We start from the raw sequence: 21,799 nt of genomic DNA, 5'->3' as shown, positions 1-21,799 counted from the left end.
GTGTGGAGTTGAGACCTAGGTTTCTGCTAAAGTGGGAAATATAACTTCAGATATGTCTTGATAAAAGAGGGGAGGTACACTTCCCCATCTTCCTACAGTCTTTTTTTCTATCTTCAACCACTTCACCTGGCATCTCATCCCTGCCATGCTGCACCCTAGTGGCTGTACATGACAGTGCAACACAGGGGGAGAAGCTAAAGGCCTGTTGCTGTCATCTCATCTTTACTCATTACAAGAAGATTGCCCCTCTTCCCCCAGCATGAGAACAAGATTGAATAAGCTCAGGCTAAATTTCAAATGTTTGTTTTGACTTGAGTCACACTTTTACCCTCTCTGTTGGTGCTGCTGCCCTGGATGTTGACCTGGCTTGGCCTTCTCAGAGCAGTGGTGTCTCGTGCAGACTGCTCTAGCCAGATGGTTTGGAGATAGATACACAGTGGTGTGGTAGAGTTTTCTCTCTCACTGTGTCTGAGCTCTTTTTGGAACTAGGCGGTATTATGTTGGATGTTGCACGTTACAACATTACAGGGTGGAAGTACACTGAAATAGACCTTTTCTGTATGTGGCAGAGACCCCAGCATACAGGTAGAGCAAGAATAGATTAGAGCAATAACACAGTGTTACCGCAATTACCTCGCTAATGTGATCATTAGAGCACTTCCTCCACTCATCAGGCCAAGGAAATGTAGCCTTATTTGGCAGGGTATGATTTGTGGCAGCAATATCAACGTGAGAGTCAGTGTTTGGTCACAGGGCTTTGACTAGGCCAAACCCCATGAAAGTCTGTTTTTGGGGTCTTTAGGGACTGGCCACCTAGTCATCAATAGTGTCATGAGCCACAACTAATAATGATGAAACTAATGCCGAGGTCTGCCTAAGCTCTGTGATTCACTTCTGCTTATTTCTGTGTTTCTGCAGATCCAGTGAGGTACTAGGTTTGACCAGAGAAGGCCTAAGAGGAACAAGGGAAGACCCAGAGGTTTCTACTCACCAGAGCCACAGTGTCAGAACGGTCCAGCAGTATTCCAAGCCAAACCTTCATCTAGCTCCCAGTCCACAGTGAAGACTTATCACAATGGCTCAGACTTACTCTGTGATGAGAGCGAATCTATGTTTACCTACATCCTCTATGCTGCTCTGGGGCACTTTTTAATTATGTCTTATTTGGTCCTCTTGAAGGACTTTTGGCCTGCTCGTATAAAAGGTACTCCGTTAGATGTTCCCTCGTCCCAGGCATCTCTGCGGCACTGTGGCTAGCCCCATGAGGCTGTGTGGCGCACTGCTCCCTGAGGCAATCCCTGTGTGTCTGTAAGGCCTCCTCCCCACTCTATGGAGGCGGAGCCCAGCCACCCTGCTGATGGAGAGCGATCCAGAAGGCAACAGCAGCCTCTTTCTCCTGGGGCCGCTGAGCCCCCCACAGGGTCCCGTCCAACTCAGCCACAGCAACCGCCATCCAAACCCCGCCCCGTCCACGGTGGCCTGGGGTGTCTCCACCACCGCAAGCCTAAACGTAGCAACCTGCTTCTCAGGCTTCAGCATCAGCACAAGACCCAAGCAGCATGTCAGCTCTCAACAGACACCCCAGGTCCTTCAGGAGGCAGCTTCTCCTCCCCCTCCACCTTATCCCTACAATCCTTCTCTACCCAAGGCCACAACACTCAGGGGGTGCATTCCCAGCCCAACCAGGAAGTCCTAGAGGGCAGCCCATCTGAAAGAGGCGAGAGGAAGCTCCAGAAACCGGGGAAGTACGTGTGCACTTACTGCGGCCGTCCATGTGCCAAACCCAGCGTTCTCCAGAAACACATCCGCTCTCACACAGGGGAGAGGCCTTATCCTTGCGTCCCCTGTGGCTTCTCCTTCAAGACCAAGAGTAACCTGTACAAGCACCGCAAGTCCCACGCCCACCGCATCAAGGCATGCCTGGCATCCAGCCGGGACGAGCTGAGCCTGAGCGGACCCGAGATGAGCGCGCTGGGAGAGGAGCCCACGGAGGGGGAGAACACAGACTCTGAGGAGGAGATGGGTCAGTACAGGAAGGAGAGGCTGAACAAGCAAAAGAGCAGCAGCAGTTTGGCGCTGTCAGGGCAAGAGGAGGGCCAAAGGTCTGACGACTCCCAGGCCGTGAAGCAGAGACTGGCCATGAGGCTGAGCGAGAGGAAGCGTGGCCCCATGGCCTCCCCGGATGACCCTCCCTCCACCTCCTCCTCACTGGGCCCCAGCAGTAAAGGCAGCCAAGAGTCAGGCTACTTCTCCCTTTCGAGGAGCTCTGAGATGAGCCGAGCTGACTCCCAGGTGAGCCCTCCCAATGCCAAAACCTATGCCGAGATCATCCTGGGCAAGTATGGGCGGCTTGGAGGGCAGCAGCGCAGTCCCCATCAGCAGCGCAGTCCCACTCTTCTTCATTGGGGATGGAGGAGAAGAGCAGCATACCCTTCAGCATGCCCAAGACGCAGGTCATCGAGCACATCACCAAACTCATCACCATCAACAAGGCGGTTGTGGACACCAGCGAGATAGACAGTGTCAAGCCCAGGCGCTCCTCGCTCTCCAGGAAGAGTAGTCTGGAGTCACCCAAGTTCTTCTCCCCCAAAGACCCCTATGTGTTTGAGCCTAAGGGAGAATGCCCAGGTCCCAGTATGGCAGGCCAATTATTCCATCCCCATATCCAAGACGTGGGCCCATCGGGTGTCCAGAAGTCCTCCTCCTCATTGCCTTTGCTGAGAAGCCACTCCATGCCCACCTCAGCAGGCCAGGGAAACCACTCCACCACCTCTCCCTGGGGGTTCTCTCGTCTGAGCCACTCCTTTGATGAGCAGCAGGCCGTGGTGGCCAAGATGAGGGTGGGCGGGCAGTACCGTTTGCTGAGGCGCCAGCCTGCCATCGAGTTGCCCCTCGGGGCTGAGCTAAGCCTGGAGGAGGCTGGCCCCTCCTCCTCAGCAGCTACAGAAATTGGCCTAACCAAGAAGCAGCAACACAAATGTCCAAGGCTGTATGAGTGCGAGACCTGCGGAGTCCGCTGTAAACAAAGGGAGAGTTACGAGGCCCACAGGGGTCTCTGCACAGGCAACCCAATAAAGGAGCTGGAGAGAGGAGAGGTGGATGGAGCGTTCCGGGATGACCACCCCCAGATGATGCACTATAAATTCCGGGCACTGGCCATGGCAGTGAGGAAGAGGAGGAAAGAGGAGAGTCTGGAGGAGGATCCTCCCAGCCCCAGGCCTACAGCTGTTGTGACCTGCAGCCCCGCAACCACCACTGCAGTGCCAAACCGGGTGCAGCAGAGTGAGGCTTTCTCAGGTGCTCCCTCACAGGCTGAGCAGCAGCAGCAAGACAGGAAGGGCATCTCGGTCATCCAGCACACCAGCTCCTTCGAGAAGCAGAAAAGTATATCCATGGAGAGCCAGGAGTCTATAGAGCTCAGAGAGAGCCAGTTAACACCGCAAAAACAGCCGCAGCCAAAATCATCGCCCTCCATGTCCCGCCTTGTCCGCCAGCACAACATCCAAGTGCCAGAGATCCTAGTGACGGTGGAGCCTGACGCTGATATGGTGTCAGTGTCGCCCATGGCGACAGCATCCTCGTCCAAGGAGCCAGAGAGAGTGGTAGAGGAGTTCCAGTGGCCTCGGCGCAGCCAAAGTATGGCTCAGCTCCCCGCCGAGAAGCTGCCACCAAAGAAGAAGCGTCTCCGTCTAGCCGAGGCTGCTGCCCAGTCTTCCGGGGAGTCCAGCTTTGAGTCGGTATCGCTGGGGACCCAGAGCCCCAGCCAGGAGAGCAGCATTTCCCGTTCACCCAGCCGCTCTGTCTTCTTTGAAGACATGGGGGGAAAACCTGCTGAGCCTTCCCCCTGGGGCTCCAGCAGCACCCAGGCCTCCCACATGCTAACAGTGCCCTCGGGCCCCCACCAACAATACCAACCTCAAAGAGAGATGCGGCGCTCAGCCTCGGAGCAGGCCCCGGTCAGCCCCCAGCACACGGATGAGATCTTGGAGACCAGGAGCAAATCCTTTGACTACGGTTCCCTATCCCCGCAGCAGTCTGCTTCAGCCTGGAGGGAGAGGAGGAAGTGCCTACTGGTAAAGCACACAACCCTCGGTGAGCCAGACCACGAGGAAGGGGCCATGGCCAGCCACTCAGGCCGACCAGGGAGCACCAAGCCGGGCCCGTCCTACACCAGCCACCCTTCCTTCCACCCAGCTGAAGCCAGCACCTCGAGTCTCAGCCCGGAGGCCATAGTGAAGACCGTACAGCTGTTCCACCAACCCCGGATACTCCCATTCCCCATGCGACCAACTGGGCATGATCGGTTCCCTCTTGGCCAGTTAGCCCAGCTCCATCCGGTCACCACTGCCATCTCAGATGTCCTCTCCACCCACATCATCCACAGAGCCTTCTTACACACACACCCTTCCCCTCCAACCATACAAGTTCACCCAGGGCAGCTTCACATGGCAGAACGCCTAGGCCTGCCCCTCCATCCTATTTCAGCTCTGCTCTCCCTGCAGTACCCCACTGGGGCTGGCCAAGCTGTGTACCTCCCTGTATCTCCTGGGCTCACCATCCAAGTCCCCACTCAGCCTCCCATGCCCTCCACCGTGGTTCTCCCTGCCCCAGCTCCTCAGTCCTTAGTCCCTCTGCCCTGCCACCATCCCCCGCTTGTCATCGCAACGTGCCTGGCACAGCTGACGCCAGTTGTGTCACTGATGGTGCCAGTGCGCCTCCAGACCAACATGATCACCTACGCCAGTGCCCTGTACACCACCCTCTCCCAAATCCTGGCGTCAGCCCGCTCCCAGGAGCCCATCTGCTGCATGGCCATGATTATCATGGGCCAGCTGGAGCAGGAAAAGCTGCAGAGGTCCTACCTGAAGATCCCCACCCCGGACTTCAAGAGCTACCTGCCCCTGTCTCTACCCCTGGAGCTGGGCTCTGTGTCCGGAGAGGGCTATGAGCCACTGGGGGCTGGAGGGAGCAAACGCATGCTCTCTCCTGCAGCCAGTCTGGAGCTCAGCACAGAGGCTCAGCGCCAGCAGAAACGAGTGAAGGAGGAAAAGGAGGAGGGAGAGAAGGTGGGAGAGGAAGAGGAAAATAGGGGTTCTGGGAGAAAACTGGAAGTCGGGAAAGACAAAAAGAAAGAGCCGAAAAGGGCCCAGATAGGAGTAGTAACTGTGAAAGTCGAGGAGGAAGAGAATGTACGGGACACAGAAGGGCACAGGGAAGAGAGGGAGATGCAAGGGAAGGCTGGACCTAAGAAAGAAAAGGAGAATGAGGGCCAGGGAGTGAGTGCGTCCTTTGTACCCCAGAGTGCTGAGCAGGTCAAAGCCCCCTTGTATCCCAGCCTCCACACCACCACCTCAGTCAGCTGGTGCTACTTGAACTACGTGAAGCCCAACCCTTCTGCCCAGAGGGAGCAACAAACCTCCGTTTACACCTCCTGGAGCATCAGCGTGCACAACCCCAACCTGCCAGGCTTGTCCACCAAGCTGGCCCTGTCCCTGCTGCGCTCTAAGCAGAAACACAGCTCAGAGACCTACACCATGGCCACAGCTCTAACCCCGGCGACAGGCAAGGTGGTCCCTGCCAGCAGTAGAAAGCCCCACATTTCAGAGGTAAATATAACAGCAATATTCAATATGTAGGAAACCACAGCATGGGCAAATTAGATCAAAACTGCCAAAACCCCTGATTCAGTTTTAGTTATGAATTCTATAGAATAATGCATACCCCACAACTTCACAGCTGGAAATTACCAGACACTATGCTGTTAGATTATACACAAACAATACATGAAATGTTTGAACATTAATTTTTGTTCCAATGTACTGTATATCATCATTGCCAACCAAGATGTCAGGGTGGGTTGGTGAATTTGCCCGTATCTGTCTTTGAGTGTAGGTACATGCTACCCCACCCAGCACCCCTGTCAAAGTGAAGGAGCAACCACAGCAGCCTGAGAAGGAGGAGAAGGAGGAGAAGAAGGAGAAGAGAGAGGAGCAAGGGCCCTCCACCTCCAAACAGAGCGAACCTCTCTGTGTCCAAATCTTCGAGGGCGGGTAAGCACTGATCAACTAATACTAGTGGAGTTTTCTATGAGCAGATAGATTTTTCTGCAAAATTCATCATGCAGATATTCAACGTTACTGACAGATAAAGGGAGTAGAGATGTAGCAATACAGTAGATAGATGTGAGTCATTGTATTCAGATACGGTAGCAGTACCAGAAAGCACAGAGTTGCCACCAAATGCTGAGTCTCAAAATATAAATGACACAGTATAAGTGGAAACAAAGCAGTAACAGTGGAGAATGTTTTACACTTCAGTATTCCAGAATAACAGAGAAACAGGTGAGCTAGCCCCCAGGGACTTCATTTATACCGACAGCAGAGCCTTTCCCATTCACAGCTGGTAGAAAATGTAGATTTTCAGTGGAGTGTTGAATGGGGTTGGGATTTGTGCAGTGCAGCAGACAAGCAGAAAGCATCCCACCAGATGTGTTTTATGAGATTCTCATGGGTGTTGGCATACCTTCCTCTCAATGACACGAGAGCAACTGAAGTTTAGCTGCTGTACTGTACATACATATGTAGGAAAGAAATCACCTAAAGTCTATTGAGTAAAGGTAATAATTGGGGGTGGGTATTGAACACGACTAATTGCTGTGAGGTGTGTGAGAGTCTTCCCACTGCAGAATATGCTCTCACTGTTGCTTCAGCTCACAAAGCTGCCTTTTTCCTGTGGCAGCTGCTGCAGTCTAGCCAAGAGCACAGTAAAAGATAGTGTGATAGAGATGGAAATGAAAGGGAAAGATGGAGGGGAAATGGTGGAGAGAGGGAAATATAGAAGGAAACATTAAACATTTAGTTTCCTTATGACAGACAAAGACATCCATGCATGTGTGCGAAAGAGATGGAGACAGCAATACAAACCGATAGGTGTTGAAAGAAAGATGTGTGATTTTTTACAACGAATGACAGATGGAGAACATAAGAGGTGTGTGTGGGGGGTGAGTGATTAAGCTTATACAATGCTTATACAATGCTGTTTGTGATCTAATTATTGACACTTTTAGGATATTAATAATGATTTCTCATAAAATTGTTACTTATACATTGATTTATTATAACATTTGTGAAGAATGATAATTCCAGCCAAAATAATATATAGGAGTAGAGCTTTCCACAAATCACCATATCATTTTCAAATATAGAGAGCTTGCTTTGTTATAATTAGCAAATCTGAAAAATTAGAATTCCATATAGTTGGTTCCAAACACATCTACATGAATGAATCATGAATAATGAGTAATGAAAGTTAGAGGCATAGAGTAAATATCTTAACCCCCGAAAATGCTAACCTCCCCTGTTATTGGTAATGGTGAGAGGTTAGCATGTTTTTTGAGGCATGATCACACAGTTTTGGAATATAAAAGGAATGAATCCATTAAATATAATGAAAATAAGTTATGTGTTTAATATATACAGATAAAATCAGTGTTCCCCAAGTGGCGGTGGTTTTATATGGCCAACCAATTTGTCTGAGGAAAATAAATAAAACCTTTTTTATTTTTATATTTTTGGGAGGGCATGAAAGACTGTAAAAACACAAGGAAGTCAGCTTCAAGTGATTTTAATTTTGGTAATCTGTTCCCAAGTATTCCCACGCATAATAGGTGGGTAGGCTGTTTGGCTGGATTTAGGACCACGCCGACGCCACAAAGCGGACGGACAGGCTGTGTGAAGTTAAAGTTTCTGGAGGGATGGCTGGACCAGCACGGGAGAGTTGAACTTACTGGTGCATGACTCCAAGATTTTTGGGGTTGTAGGAGTCGTGTTTGGAGTCATAGGAGTCGACCCTTGCTCGACTCCCAAAACACGCTGAAACAGATGCGCACACACATACACCTCATTGTTGCAGAGTCCTACTGGAAAGACTACATTTGTATTCTAGAGGACTGACATGAGCATGATTCTGCCCACTTGCCTATAAAAGGGCTATTTTGTTTGAAGGTGATGTGTAGTAACTCGAATATTTCAGTGATATTTCTGTTGTGCACCGCCTTGACTGATCCCATGGGATGATGCGGTGCACTCTGCTCATAAGCGTATTCTTTGCCATGTTATTGCCCTATTCGAACGGATATTACTAGATACGTTGGTTTTGTAGTTATTATCCAAGCATGTGCTTTACTCCAGAGGAATTCACACAGGATTCGTTTTTCAAAACTGCAATTCTGTAATTCTTAATTTTTCGAATTGAATCAACTCTTATGACGGAAGCCTGGAGTTTTTTTGTTGTTGTTGGGCGTGAAGATATTTCAAAGTCATGTCCAGACGATAATAGGCTATACTGATAACTCGTGCTTGGCTTCCAAATGTGGTTGGCTTCCAAATGTATAGGTCTTCCCATAATATTTAAATGTCTGAATTGTGATCGTAATCATTATTTTAGCGATCCATCTATGGTAGACTTCCTTCCTAATAGCAATCCTGCTGATTTGAGCTGCTGAATCATATTTGCACTTAACCATGTTTATGGATGAGAAAGTGAACTTGCCATTTCCAAAAAGTTTAGTGGGGATCCTGTTTTGCGATCTATTTCCTAGGACAGGACTCTCCAGCCCTGTTCGTTGAGAGATACCATCCTGTGGGTTTTCACTCCAACACTAATCTTGCGCATCTGATTCAATAGTTGATAAGCTGAATAGTTGATAAACTGAATCAGGTTAGTTACAACTGGGGTTGGAGCGAAAACCTACAGGAAGATAGTTCTCCAGGAACAGGGGTGGAGAGCCCTGATCTAGGACATCAACAGCCAGCCAGGGTTTCATTAAATAATAATACTTTTTATTGCACATTTAGACCTAATTTAATTTATGCATTTGGCGATGTTCAACTTCAATTCACTTCCACTATGACGAATATCTTAGCCGTACTCATTGATAGCCTAATATATACTTGAATATACTTTTGGTGAATATCCGAGGCATTGCTGGATAACAGATTGCCAAGATATAGCCTATGCGCACGGTTCTGACTGGCTGTCTGCCTGCCTCAAACTTCTCTCCCTCGCTTTCTCCTCTTTCTCTTCGCTATGAAAATGCTAGTGTGTGTTTTGGTCTTCAGTTGTTGTGTGAAGAATAGCTCAGCTTACTTATTGATAGCCCCTACTTTGGTGAACTTGCGCAAGACATTGCAAGCCAAGGAATTGCGAAATACAGCATACCTATAGCCGACAGATTTTGATCACCTGCACGCTTCTGACTGTCTGCTTGGTAGCCGACATGCCTACCTATGCCTGGCTGTGCCACTTTCATCCCTTTCTCTCTCCCTCAGTAGCTCGCTCTTTCTTTGCTGTGAAAGATGCGAGAGTTTATGTTCTCTTCGTACACTACAAAAAAATGTTTCCTCCGTTGCAAAAATACTGAATCTTAGGAGTCGAGGAGTCTCTTCTAAGCTTGACACCCAGAAATGGGAGTCGACGGGCAAGGAGTCGTTTCCCAACCAATAGCTAAACCTTGGCAGCTGCTATCGGAAACTCATATGTTATGCAACTCTAGAAACTCATATGTTATGGTCTTATGAAGGCTGTTTTATCTCAGCATGTCTACAGATTCTCCCTTCTCCCTGTTTTTGTTTGCTTGGAAATGTTGATACTACATACTTAACAGAAGAAACTGTAACCAATCATTTATAGCGGCTAAGAAATGCATTGCCATTAATTGGAATGTCACAATGGATGGCAGAAGTTATGTATCACCAGATTTTATTTATTACAGGATTAAGGGTATACTGGGCACTTTCATAAGGTCTGGATTAGGGCTGGCGATATATATATCGTGTGATGATCGAAAAACATCTATCGTTTCATACTATGCTCTATCGTTTATTTTGTTGTCGCAAATCAGTCTTTACGACAATATTTTGCAACACAAACAAACATGGAGGAGAGGGGACACCAGGCCTGGTTTTCATTTCAAAACCAGCAAAGGCTTTTGATAAAGTACAACTGGAGTTTATATATAAATGCCTAGAACATTTCAATTTTGGGGAATCTCTTATAAAATGGGTTAAGGTTCTGTATAGTAACCCTAGGTGTAAAATAGTAAATAATGGCTACATCTCAGAAAGTTTTAAACTATCGAGAGGAGTAAAACAAGGTTGTCCACTATCGGCATATCTATTTATTATTGCCGTCGAAATGTTAGCTGCTAAAATTAGATCAAACAATAATATTAAGGGATTAGAAATCCGTGTCTTAAAAACTAAAGTGTCATTGTACGCTGATGATTCATGTTTTCTTTTCAAACCACAATTAGAGTCTCTCCACGGCCTCTTAGAGGCTCTAGATACTTTTGCTATCCTCTCTGGATTAAAACCAAATTATGATAAATGTACCATATTGGATCACTAAAAAATTCACATTTTACATTACCATGTAGTTTACCAATTAAATGGTCTGACGGAGATGTGGACATACTCGGTATACAAATCAAAAAAGAAAGAAATGATCTCACTCCAATAAATTTTTATAGAAAGTTAGCAAAAATAGATAAGATCTTGCTACCGTGGAAAGGAAAATACATGTCTATTTGTGGAAAAATCACCCTGATTAACTCTTTAGTTATATCACAGTTTACCTATTTGCTTATGGTTTTGCCTACACCTAGTGACCCTGCTTTTTAAATTATATGAACAAAAAATATTCTATTTTATTTGGAACGGCAAGCCAGATAAAATTAAAAGGGCCTATTTATATAACGAATATGAATTCGGTGGGCAGAAATTATTAAATATTAAAGCATTAGACCTCTCACTAAAGGCATCAGTCATACAAAAGTTATAGTTAAATCCAAACTGGTTCTCTAGTCAATTGGTACGAATGTCTCATCCTATATTCAGGAAGGGCCTTTTCCCCTTTATTCAGATTACACCTGCTCACTTTCGGTTGTTTAAAAATTAAATAATCTCCAAAATATCTTTCTTTTTTTAACAAGCCTTAGAAAGTTGGTTGCAATTTCAGTTTAATCCACCTAAAAGGACGGAACAAATAGTACAACAAATATTGTGGTTAAATTCAAATATACTAATTGATTAAAAAAAACTGTATTTATCGAATAAATGTTTTAAAAGGTATATTTTAGTGAATGATATCATAAATAGGACTGGTGGAGTTATGTCACACATGCAGCCAACACAGACGTATGGAAATGTCTGCTCGACCCAAAATTACAACCAATTAATTGCAGCATTACCACAACAATGGAAGAGGCAAGTAGAAGGGGAAAAAAAGTAACTTGAACTTGTATTAAAGAACATAAATGGTTAAAGTGTGATTAAAGAACCAATTTAATTTAAGGACCAAAAAACTGACAGCTGTGCCATATAAATTGCAAAATAGTTGGGAAGAGATTCCATGGCACATGGTTTATGAATTGATACGCAAAACAACGCCGGATTCCTCTTCAATTTAAATTACTATACAATATTCTTGCAACTAATAGAATGTTATACAGTGGGGCAAAAAAGTATTTAGTCTGCCACCAATTGTGCAAGTTCTCCCACTTAAAAAGATGAGAGGCCTGTAATTTTCATCATAGGTACACTTCAACTATGACAGACAAAATGAAAAAAAAAATCCAGAAAATCAGTGTGATGTAATTTCAACACATTTTGTCCAGTTTCTCCTGCTGGGTGTATATGCCGTGTGCCTGCACTCACAATAGTGACTCAAAATGCTGTTGCATTCCATCAATGACATTATCACCATCAGTTGTTGTTGCTTTGATTTGACCATATTAATGACCTAAGGCTCTTATTTCTGTGTGTTTTATTATATTATAATCAAGTCTATGATTTGATATTTAATAGAGCAGTCTGACTGAGCGGTGGTAGGCAGCAGCAGGCTCATAAGCATTCATTCAAACAGCACTTTCCTGCGTTTGCCAGCAGCTCTTTGCTGTGCTTCAAGCATTGCGCTGTTTATGACTTCAAGCCAAACTCCCGAGATTAGGCTGGCAATATTATAGTATCTATAAGAACATCCAATGGTATGTATTGTCTAACCTAAAACTTCTTAACTGGGAATATTGAAGACTCATGTTAAAAGGAACCACCAGCTTTCCTATGTTCTCATGTTCTGAGCAAGGAACTTAAACATGAACTTTTTTACATGGCACATATTGCACTTTTACTTTTTTCTCCAACAGTGTTTTTGCATTATTTAAACCAAATTGAACATGTTTCATTATTTATTTGAGACTAAATAAAAAAATGATGTATCATATTAAGTTCAAATAAAAGTGTTAGTTCAGTATTGTTCTAATTGTCATCATTATATATATATATATATATATATATATATATATATATATATATATATATATATATATATATATATATATCAGCCGATTAATCGGTATCGACTTTTTTTGGTCCTCCAATAATCGGTATCGGCGTTGAAAAATCATAATCGGTTGACCTCTAGTTCAAAGTACTGTTGTTGCCTCATTGGAGCTCAACGCGAATACTGATCTTTATTCATGTTGATAAAGTATACTGAATAAAAAATTCTGTATTTAAAGAGAAGTGTACATCAGGTTGGGTAATGCATAGTATTTCCGTAAGTATTAAAAACAAAATATAAACTAGTCTTTTATAGAGGAGTAGAGCTAAATGTAGAGGTGGATTTTGTATGTATTGTCTATTTGGCTAAAGCCAGGCTTCCCTCTCTGTAGCTGCTGATGTTGTTGGCCGAGCCACCCAAACTTAGGATAAAGGTTGGGTACTCTACCTACCTACCTGCCTGCCTGCCTGCCATGGGCATAGACAGGCTGGAGAGAGAGAACTACAAGGGGACTTAGAGGTAGCAGGGGTTTGGTGGGGCTACCCCGCTCTGATGTAAAGAGTGCCTTGTGTAGAGTAGGCCCAGGGAGCAATCTTTACCTACTTTTAACTCTATGTATTTTGTTTTTCTTTTCTCATTCCCTCTCCCCCCACTTCCTCTCTCTGTCCCTCTCCCCCTCTTTCCCATCAGATACAAGTCTAATGAGGAGTATGTGTATGTGCGTGGTCGTGGCCGAGGAAAGTATGTGTGCGGAGAGTGCGGGATCCGCTGTAAGAAGCCCAGCATGCTAAGGAAGCACATTCGAACACACACAGACGTCCGGCCCTACGTCTGCAAACACTGCAACTTTGCCTTCAAAACCAAAGGTGAGGAAGAGGAGGAGGTGTGACCTTTCTAAATAGGAGGAAAGTCATACAGCATCAGTGTCGCTCTGTCTTTGTATATGGTTGAGCAGTTTAGCTATCCAAGTTGATATTCACATCATAAGAAGGAATTCCTCTTGACCACGCCCACAAATTGGGGAAAACAAACATTTTTCCCCATTGACCCCCATTGTAAAAGAACCAACTGTCAATTTTATTATTATACAGAAATTTCAAAACATGCCGGAAAACTGCTGTGTTGTTCAATATACATATAACCAGGTAAAAAATCCCGAACTGCGGTTCGCAATGCTCCAACATAAGGAAATGGAGCCTGCGAGAAGAGCCCTGTGGCTTCAGGCAATTTGGTGTGGAAAATATGGGGTCTGGTTCCCAAGTAGGCTACATGTACAGTGCATTCAGAAAGTATTCAGTATTCAGAAATTCTCCTCATCATTCTACACACAATACCACATACACACAATTGGGGCTGCAGTGTAGCCTAGTGGTTAGAGCATTGGACTACTAACCGAAAGGTTGCAAGGTCAAATCCCCGAGCTGACAAGGTACAAAATCTGTCGTTCTGCCCCTGAACAGGCAGTTAACCCACTGTTCCTAGGCCGTCATTGAAAATAAGAATTTGTTCTTAACTGACTTGCCTAATAAAATAAAGGTAAAAAAAAGAAAGAAACATAATGATAAAGCAAAACCATTTATAAAATAAAAGTTTAAACTGTTATCACATCTACATAAGTATTCAGACCCTTTACTCAGTACTTTTTTGAAGCACCTTTGGCAGCGGTTATAGCCTTGAGTCTTCTTGGGTATGACGCTACAAGCTTGGCACACCTGTATTTGGGGAGTTTCTCCCATTCTTCTCTTCAGATCCTCTCAAGCTCTGTCAGGTTAGATGGGGAGCGTCACTGCACAGCTATTTTCAGGTCTCTCCAGAGATGTTCGATTGGGTTCATGTCCGGGCTTTGGCTGGGCCACTCAAGGACATTCAAAGACTTGCCCCGAAGCAACTTCTGCGTTGTCTTGGCTGTGTGCTAAGGTTTGTTGTCCTATTTGAATGTGAACCTTTGCCCCAGTCTAAGGTCCTGAATGCACTGGAGCAGGTTTTTTTATCAAGGATCTCTTTGTACTTTGCTCCTTTCATCTTTCCCTCGATCCTGACTAGTCTCCCAGTCCCTGCCTCTGAAAAACATCCCCATAGCATGATACTGCCACCACCATGCTTTACTGTAGGGATGGTGCCAGGTTTCCTCCAGACGTGACACTTGGCATTCAGATCAAAGAGTTCAATCTTTGTTTCATCAGACCAGATAATCTTGTTTCTCATGGTCTGAGAGTCCTTTAGGTGCCTTTTGGCAAACTCCAAGCGGGCCGTCATGTGCCTTTTACTGAAGAGTGTCTTCCGTCTGGCCACTCTATCATAAAGGCCTGATTGGTGAAGTGCTGCATGGTCGTCCTTCTGTAAGATTCTCCCATCTCCACAGAGGAGCTCTGTCTGAGTGAACATCAGGTTCTTGGTCACCTCCCTGGGCGGCCAGCTCTAGAAAGAATCTTGGTGGTTCCAAACTTCTTCCATTTAAGAATGATGGAGGCCAGTGTGTTCTTGGGGACCTTCAATGCTGCAGAAATGTTTTGGTGCCAGATCTGTGCCTCAACATAATCCTGTCTTGGAGCTCTTACGGACAATTCCTTTGACCTCATGGCTTGGTTTTTGCGCTGACGTGCACTGTCAACTGTGAGACCGTATATAGACAGGTGTGTGCTTTTCCAAGTCATGTCCAATCAATTTAATTTAAGTTCAAGTTGTAGAAACATCACAAGGATGATGAACGAAAACAAAATGCACCTTAGCTCTATTTTGAGTCTCATAGCAAAGGTCTGTTTTTTGTTTATAAATTTGCACAAAACAAATGTAAACCTATTTTCGCTTTGTCGTTAAGGGTATTGTGTGTAGATTGATGATGAGGGGGAAAAAATAATTTCATCAATTTTAGAATAAGGCTGTAATGTAAATAAAATGTGGAAAAAGTCAAGGGGTCTGAATACTTTCTGAATGCACTGTAGCTATGTGTGTATGAAAAACATTTAATCACGTTTAAGACATTTAACTTGCTTAGTATAGTCTGTTTGTAACTCCACTCACTACTTGTAACTGTATTGTCTGTTTGTTTGTTTGTTTGTTTTTGCTAGCTTATAATGTTCTGGTCAGTAGGTAGCGAGCACTCACTCACTTGGCTGCTAGCACCGTCATTTTTTCCCCAAATGTTTGATTTATTTTACTAGGCAAATAACAGTCAGTTAAGAACAAATTCGTATTTACAATGATGGCCTACCAGAAGGCAAAATGAAAAGGGGCATGAGGGATGTCCTACAATATTACTTTTAGTAATGAGAATGCTTGGGAGTAGGCAATGTTGAAAAGTAATCTTTAGACATGTTGTACTTTTCTTAAATGTAGTTTTGTAATTGACTAAAACAAGCCAACAAGAAAATTCAGTTTGAAAAAGGTCAAGGTTTTTGCTGTGAGCCAATGGGGGTAACCTAGGTAACAACAGGTGGTTTTCCCCATCAGCGGGCTGTGATGTTCCGTCTAAAAACGACTCGGACTTAGTGTTGCAAAATGCAGGTAACTTTCAATAAATTCCCTGGTTTTACAGAAATCCTGGTTGGAGGTTTCTGGATTTCTTGCTTATTCCCTCCTGATTCCGGGAATCTTCCAACCAAGATTTTGAAAAAAACTGAATTTATTGAAAGTTCCTAGAATTTTGCAAACCTAGTTATGCTCAGCTATTTGGTTGTACTCTGGTCTCTCTCCCACCATAAATTATTCCTCATCTACCCTGCTCTGGTTCAGTCTAATGTGGCTTTGCTGTTCTTGTTTTCCTTGTCTTCATAGGGAACCTTACCAAGCACATGAAGTCCAAGGCTCATGGGAAGAAGTGCCAGTCAATGGGAACGTCTGGGTCTTCACTGGACGAGCCAGAGACCGAGGAAGCAGGTACAATACCATAGGGAGGAAACTTCACTCATCAAACATCTTTCCTCAAACCTGACACGATAGCTAGCCTTGTATCTATATGTAAGCTATATGTAAGGCTATATGTTGCTATTCTCCTTACTCCTGTGCTGAAGAGAAATTACAAATATTAAATTAATACATGAAGAATACATGGCCAAATACATTCCATAGAGTCTGTTCCTGGTGCAGGATGGGAGAGATGTACAGTGTTGTTTTCAAGGCGGCAGTCCTGGCCTATAAAGAACAGCATTCCAGACACTCACATCCACCCCTTCTCTGTGCAGGCTCAATGCCACCCATCCCTCTCTCCATCCCTCCCGGTAGCAGACTGCACTCAACACTGAGCCAAGGACAGCCCATTCAAACAACCCTTCCATTCAAATGCCAGCTGTTAGACTTCATGAATGGGAACAGCAGCACGATTCCATTAAATCAAACCTTTCCATCCTGCTCGCTATTTATAGCATCAGGTTGATAGAATGTTATGTTGGGTAGGAAGTCACCCTGTCCTGGTCCTTGTGCCCATTTCATGTGTTTGTGTGTGTTTATATACAAAGGTATTGGAGTGCAGTGCCCAATTTTTTTATATTTCGGCTCTGTACTCCATCACTTGGGGTTTGAAATGATACAATGACTATGAGGTTAAAGTGCAGACTGTCAACTTTAATTTGAGGGTCATTTTATCCAAATAGGGTGAACCGTTTAATAATTACAGCCCTTTTTGTACATAGTTTCTCTCCCCCCCCCCCCATTTTCAGGGACCAAAGGTATTGGGACAAATTTGTACCTAGCGTGCAATTATTACATCAGGCCTGTGACTCGTGTAACTACAAACTTGTGATTACAAACTTGTTGGATGCATTTTCTGTTTGTTTTAGTTGTGGTCAGAATTTTTTTGCCCAGTAGTAAGGAATGGTAAATAATGTATTGTGTCATTTTGGAGTCACTTTTATTGTGAATAAGAATAGCAGTTTCTAAAACACTTCTAAATGAATGTGGATGATTAGGGATAGTCCTGAATGAATCGTGAATAATGATCAGTGAGAAAGTTAGACGCACAAATATTATACCCCAAAAACATGCTAACCTCTCACAATAGCAGGGGAGGTTAGCATATTTGTGTGTCTAACTTTCTGTAACTTTCTCTTCATTATTCACAATTCATTCAGGACTATCTGTAATCATGGTATCATCCACATTTATGTAGAAGTGTTTATAACATATTGTATTTTTATTGAAGCTCGTAGTCCAATCCAAAGTGCTGGAGTACAGAGCCAAAACAACAACAAATGTGTCAGTGTCCCAATACTTTTGGAGCTCACTGTAAGTCCATAATGACTTAGGTGAACTCAGTTTCTGGAGAGCTGCATTGTCTGCTGGTTTTCAGTCTTGCCTTTCAATCTGGAACTAGTTTAGACCAAGTGTTCCGTATTGGACAAGTTCAGATAGTACCTCCCCGTTTCACTCTGTTTCTGACTGCTTTCTTCCATTTCGTGACTACTGAACACAACTGTGTTAATTTATGTGCATTCTGGAGGACTGGAGTTTGGAGAATTAGGCTTAGTGGAAGTTTTCCCCTTTTCTCATCAGGAGATATTGAAGAGCATTTATCTGGCTCTGAGGACCAGGATGAGCACCAGTTCTCTGACGTGGATGATTCAGAGGAGGACGATGACGAGGATGATGAAGAGGAGTACTCATCTCACAACGAGCCGTCCTCCTCACCCGACCGCCGTCTGTCCACATGGGGGCACTCCAGCAGCGGAAGACGGTCCCAGCAGGGCACGCCTGACCCCTCAGCCCCAGAACCCCAGCCAGATCCCTGCCTCAGCCAGGAGCCCTCTCCCACCCATAGACTGTGGCCCAGCGGGCGTGCTTCCTCTCCAGAAAGCCGGAGGGCACTGTTCTGGGACGCTTCCCCCAGGGCCTTCTCTCCTAGCAGTGAGAGCTGCTCTCCTATCCGAAGCCTTTCCCCCAGACTGGAGCTGGCCTCCCCCAACCGACACCTCTCGCCCTCTTCCAAGAGAGAACCATCCCCCATCAGAGCTCTATCCCCCCTGTACCCCCTGCGGCCTCTGTCCCCTAGCCAGTATCGGGTGTTGTGGGCCCGGGCCTCTCCCTCGTCCCTGGGGGTGCAACATAGACCTCGCAGGTCTCCCAGTCGTTTGCCATGGGACATCCCCAGTATGATGGCCAGCGATCGCAGACAGGTGGGTTCAATGGTAAGTTATGTATATAATTCACTTGGTGATCCTGTAGTTTTGTCAGTTACAAAATGAGATGTAATTAGCCATCCCTCCACATAACTACATTGTCAGTCATGGTCAGTAGTAAACACATCTTATTGCAGAGTAATTTCCCTTTTGGTACTAAGCTAACACTCACTATATGAGAATAGCAGAGACCTAAATACATAACTATGCAACACTTTGTAAATGTACTTTTGAGAGTTTTTTTCCTATCATCAGGCTCGCGGCTGATGGTGTTTAATGCCTGTGGTTGCGTCTTGCTTGCTCCCCTCCACTGTGTTTTAAAATCTGCATTGGAAGCCCAGTTTAGCCAATGTGAATACATGTTCAGTGTTTTGTTCTACTGTGTGAAGTAATGATGAGGTACTTGCTCCCCGTACAGGAGAGGATAGGAACACCAAGTAAAGGGCAGATTGGTCCAGAGCCCTGCCTGTCATTCCCCCCAGCTTTTCATCTGTCCCCCACTGACAGCCCTAAAGCCCAGTCCCAGTCCATGGACCGCATCTTCAGCCACCTGCCTCTTCACTCCCAGCAGGCCATGGTGCCCTACCTGATGATCCCCATTGGGGGCATTCAGATGGTGCAGGCTCGTCCCCGTTCCCACCCCACTACCCCCACCTTGACCTCCTCTCCCCCAATGGAGGGGCTTTTACTGGGCCAGACCAGGAGGGAAACCCCCTGGTGCAGGACCCCCATAACTCAAGGGCTCAGAACTCCTGGGGACCACTGGTCTGACAGCCAGGAAGTAGTAGGAGCCAGCCAATCAGGGCTATGCATTCCCAGTATAACCCCACCCATATGTTCCAAACCCTCCACCTCGCACCAGGGTAGGATGGACCCAGGGATGATAAACACAATGCAAAAGGACAGCTTACACAGCTCCTCCCACTCACACAGGTCTGAGGGAGAGACCAGAAAACGATGGCCCTCACACAGCCAGACAGGACCATCCCCCTAGTCAGCCAGTCCCCCCTCCCACACACATGATTGGATAGCTGTCTGAGAGGCAGGAGCCACCAGGGTTGCGGTCCAGAACGACTGGTTCAGAGGAGGAAGAAGCTAAGGTGGAGACTCAACCAATCAAGGCCAGAGCACTTTGATACGTCATGCATCCTTTACGCTTTTTGTTGCAACTCTTGTTTTTGGGTTTTGTATTGCTTTGTTTTTACACAGTTTTCAATTCAGTTGTTAACTTAACTGTTAGTTCTTCTGCAATATTCAGGTTTGTTATAAAATGCACTTTTTTTTATTTTTGACGATTTCTTTAAATCTCTTGATCTTACCTGTATCTTTATTGATACTGCGATCTTAATATATATTTAAATATATATGTCAAATAAATATGAATACATTTGTAAATGACCAAAATCGTTAATGAACAATAAATTCAACATTTATTTGTTTTGTCTCTTTGTCCACTATTACCCAAACTGTAGTTACTTGTGCCTTTTTCTTTCTGTGTTTGTGTCTTGAGATGACGACAAAGAAAAAAGGCTGTGAAGTTTTGATTTACACTCTGTGTTTCCAGGAAGGGAGTTCCTGTGTTCCGTGATGATTGATTGTTTGTATCCTTAAAGGGATAGTTTGGGGTTAGAGGTAGTTTCGTGAGCCAATGCTGACGAGCTGTACCCAAAGACTTCCAGTCTTTGCACTAAGCTAGTTAGCATTGGCTCACAAAACTACAGCACCTCTACCTTCCTTCATACTGGATGAAGAGACATAATAATGAATTGCCAAAACACCAAACTATCCCTTTAAGGCCATTGCATTGATGTCAGGGTATTCTAAAATATGGTATATGAGGTGGTATATTGAAGGAACAGTGAGCGCTTTGCAAAGATGCACTGAAGTCATATATTTTTTTTATAAAAAGATAGTCAATGTTATGTCTCTGTACAGAGAAGAGTGCTCCATATTTATTATTTTGTTAAACTATGAAAGTTATTCTTTAAGTTTTTTTACTTTACATTTTTGGAGGAAAAAAACATGCCATTTTTATTTATGTCATGTGTCTGTCTTTTTCATAATGTTCTCAAAAGACTTGAGAGGGAGAGGAAGTTCTCTTTTAAGATTGGATATGGAACATGTGCCCAAAAGATTTTCACACAGGACATTTTTTTTTCTCTGAACCAGTAAATATTGCACCAGACTTCTGTGAGGCTATTTTACTTGTTTTGTTTTCTTGTTTTTGAAAAATTGTATAATTTTTTAAAATAGGTCAACCAAAATACTGATTGATTAATACATATAGAATGCTTCTGTTTGAATTCCACAAAATAACAACTGGAGTTAATATCAACAAAATCAAATAAATTGTTATTTGTCACTTGCTTTGAAAACAACAGGTGTAAACTAACAGTGAAATACTTACTTAAGGGCCCTTCCCAGCAATGAAGATAAAAATAATAGAATCAAATTATAACACAAGGAATAAATACATAATGAGTAATGATAACTTGGTTATATACACGGGGTACCAGTACTGAGTGTCAAGTCCTGATCGTAGAGATCCTTTTATTCTCTATGTTTGTTTAGTCAGGGTGTGACTCGAGTGGGAAAGTCTGCTTTCTGGTTCTTTGTTTTTTTCCGGGTATGATTCTCAATCAGGGACAGCTGTCTATCGTTGTCTCTGATTGGGAATCATACTTAGTCAGCCTTTTTTCCTTTTATCATTTGTGGGTTGTTGTCTTTGTTAGTGGCATGTATAGCCTTACAGACCTTCGTGTTCGTTTTGTTGTTTATTGTTTTTGTTGGCGACATTTAAAATAAAAGAATGTATGCTTACCACGCTGCACCTTGGTCCGGTCATTTCCTTGACGACGATCGTGACAGAACAACCGACCACAAACGAACCAAGCGGCGTGGCTGGGAGGAGCAGACAGAGTGGACATGGACGTGGGAGGAGATCCTGGCTGGAAAGGATCACCTGCCGAGGAAGCAGCTAGTAAAGGGGCCCAGTGTTACACAGGGTCACGGTTGGCAAGGAAGATCGGGAGGCCACTCCCAAAAAATATTGGGGTGGCATACGGGGAGTTTGACGGAGCTAACTCCCCATGCTCACGGTAGGGAGTGTGGTACTGGTCAGGCACCATGTTATGCGGTGAAGCGCGCATTGTCTCCAGTGCACGTTCACAGCTCTGTGCGCTATATTCCAGCTCCTCGCATTGGCCGGTCTAGAGTGGGCATCCAGCCAGGATGGATTGTGCCACCTCAGCGCTCATGGCCTCTAGTGCATCTCTTCGGCCCAGGATATCCTGCGCCGGCTCTGCACACTGTCTCCCCAGTGCATCTGCACAGCCCAGTGTATCCGGTGC

The 21,799-nt window shown here is 44.9% G+C and overlaps 1 protein-coding gene across 1 annotated transcript in view; it reads left to right on the top strand.

Moving 5' to 3' along the window:
• Positions 1 to 21,277, top strand: part of LOC135519957 (transcription factor HIVEP3) — an 89,490-nt gene extending 68,213 nt beyond the window's left edge. The window contains 7 exon segments of the mRNA XM_064945217.1: positions 919 to 2,380; positions 2,383 to 5,606; positions 5,893 to 6,050; positions 13,030 to 13,205; positions 16,114 to 16,215; positions 17,827 to 18,458; positions 18,868 to 21,277. Coding sequence (XP_064801289.1) covers positions 1,330 to 2,380; positions 2,383 to 5,606; positions 5,893 to 6,050; positions 13,030 to 13,205; positions 16,114 to 16,215; positions 17,827 to 18,458; positions 18,868 to 19,443 — 5,919 coding nt within the window. The 5' untranslated portion in view covers positions 919 to 1,329 and the 3' untranslated portion in view covers positions 19,444 to 21,277.
• Positions 21,278 to 21,799: the final 522 nt, after the last annotated feature.

Source organism: Oncorhynchus masou, chromosome 29 (assembly GCF_036934945.1).
Source record: "Oncorhynchus masou masou isolate Uvic2021 chromosome 29, UVic_Omas_1.1, whole genome shotgun sequence".
NCBI classification, from domain to species: Eukaryota; Metazoa; Chordata; class Actinopteri; order Salmoniformes; family Salmonidae; genus Oncorhynchus; species Oncorhynchus masou.
The sequence above is the reverse complement of the archived record's forward strand: the minus strand, read 5'-3'. Positions and strand labels throughout refer to the sequence as shown.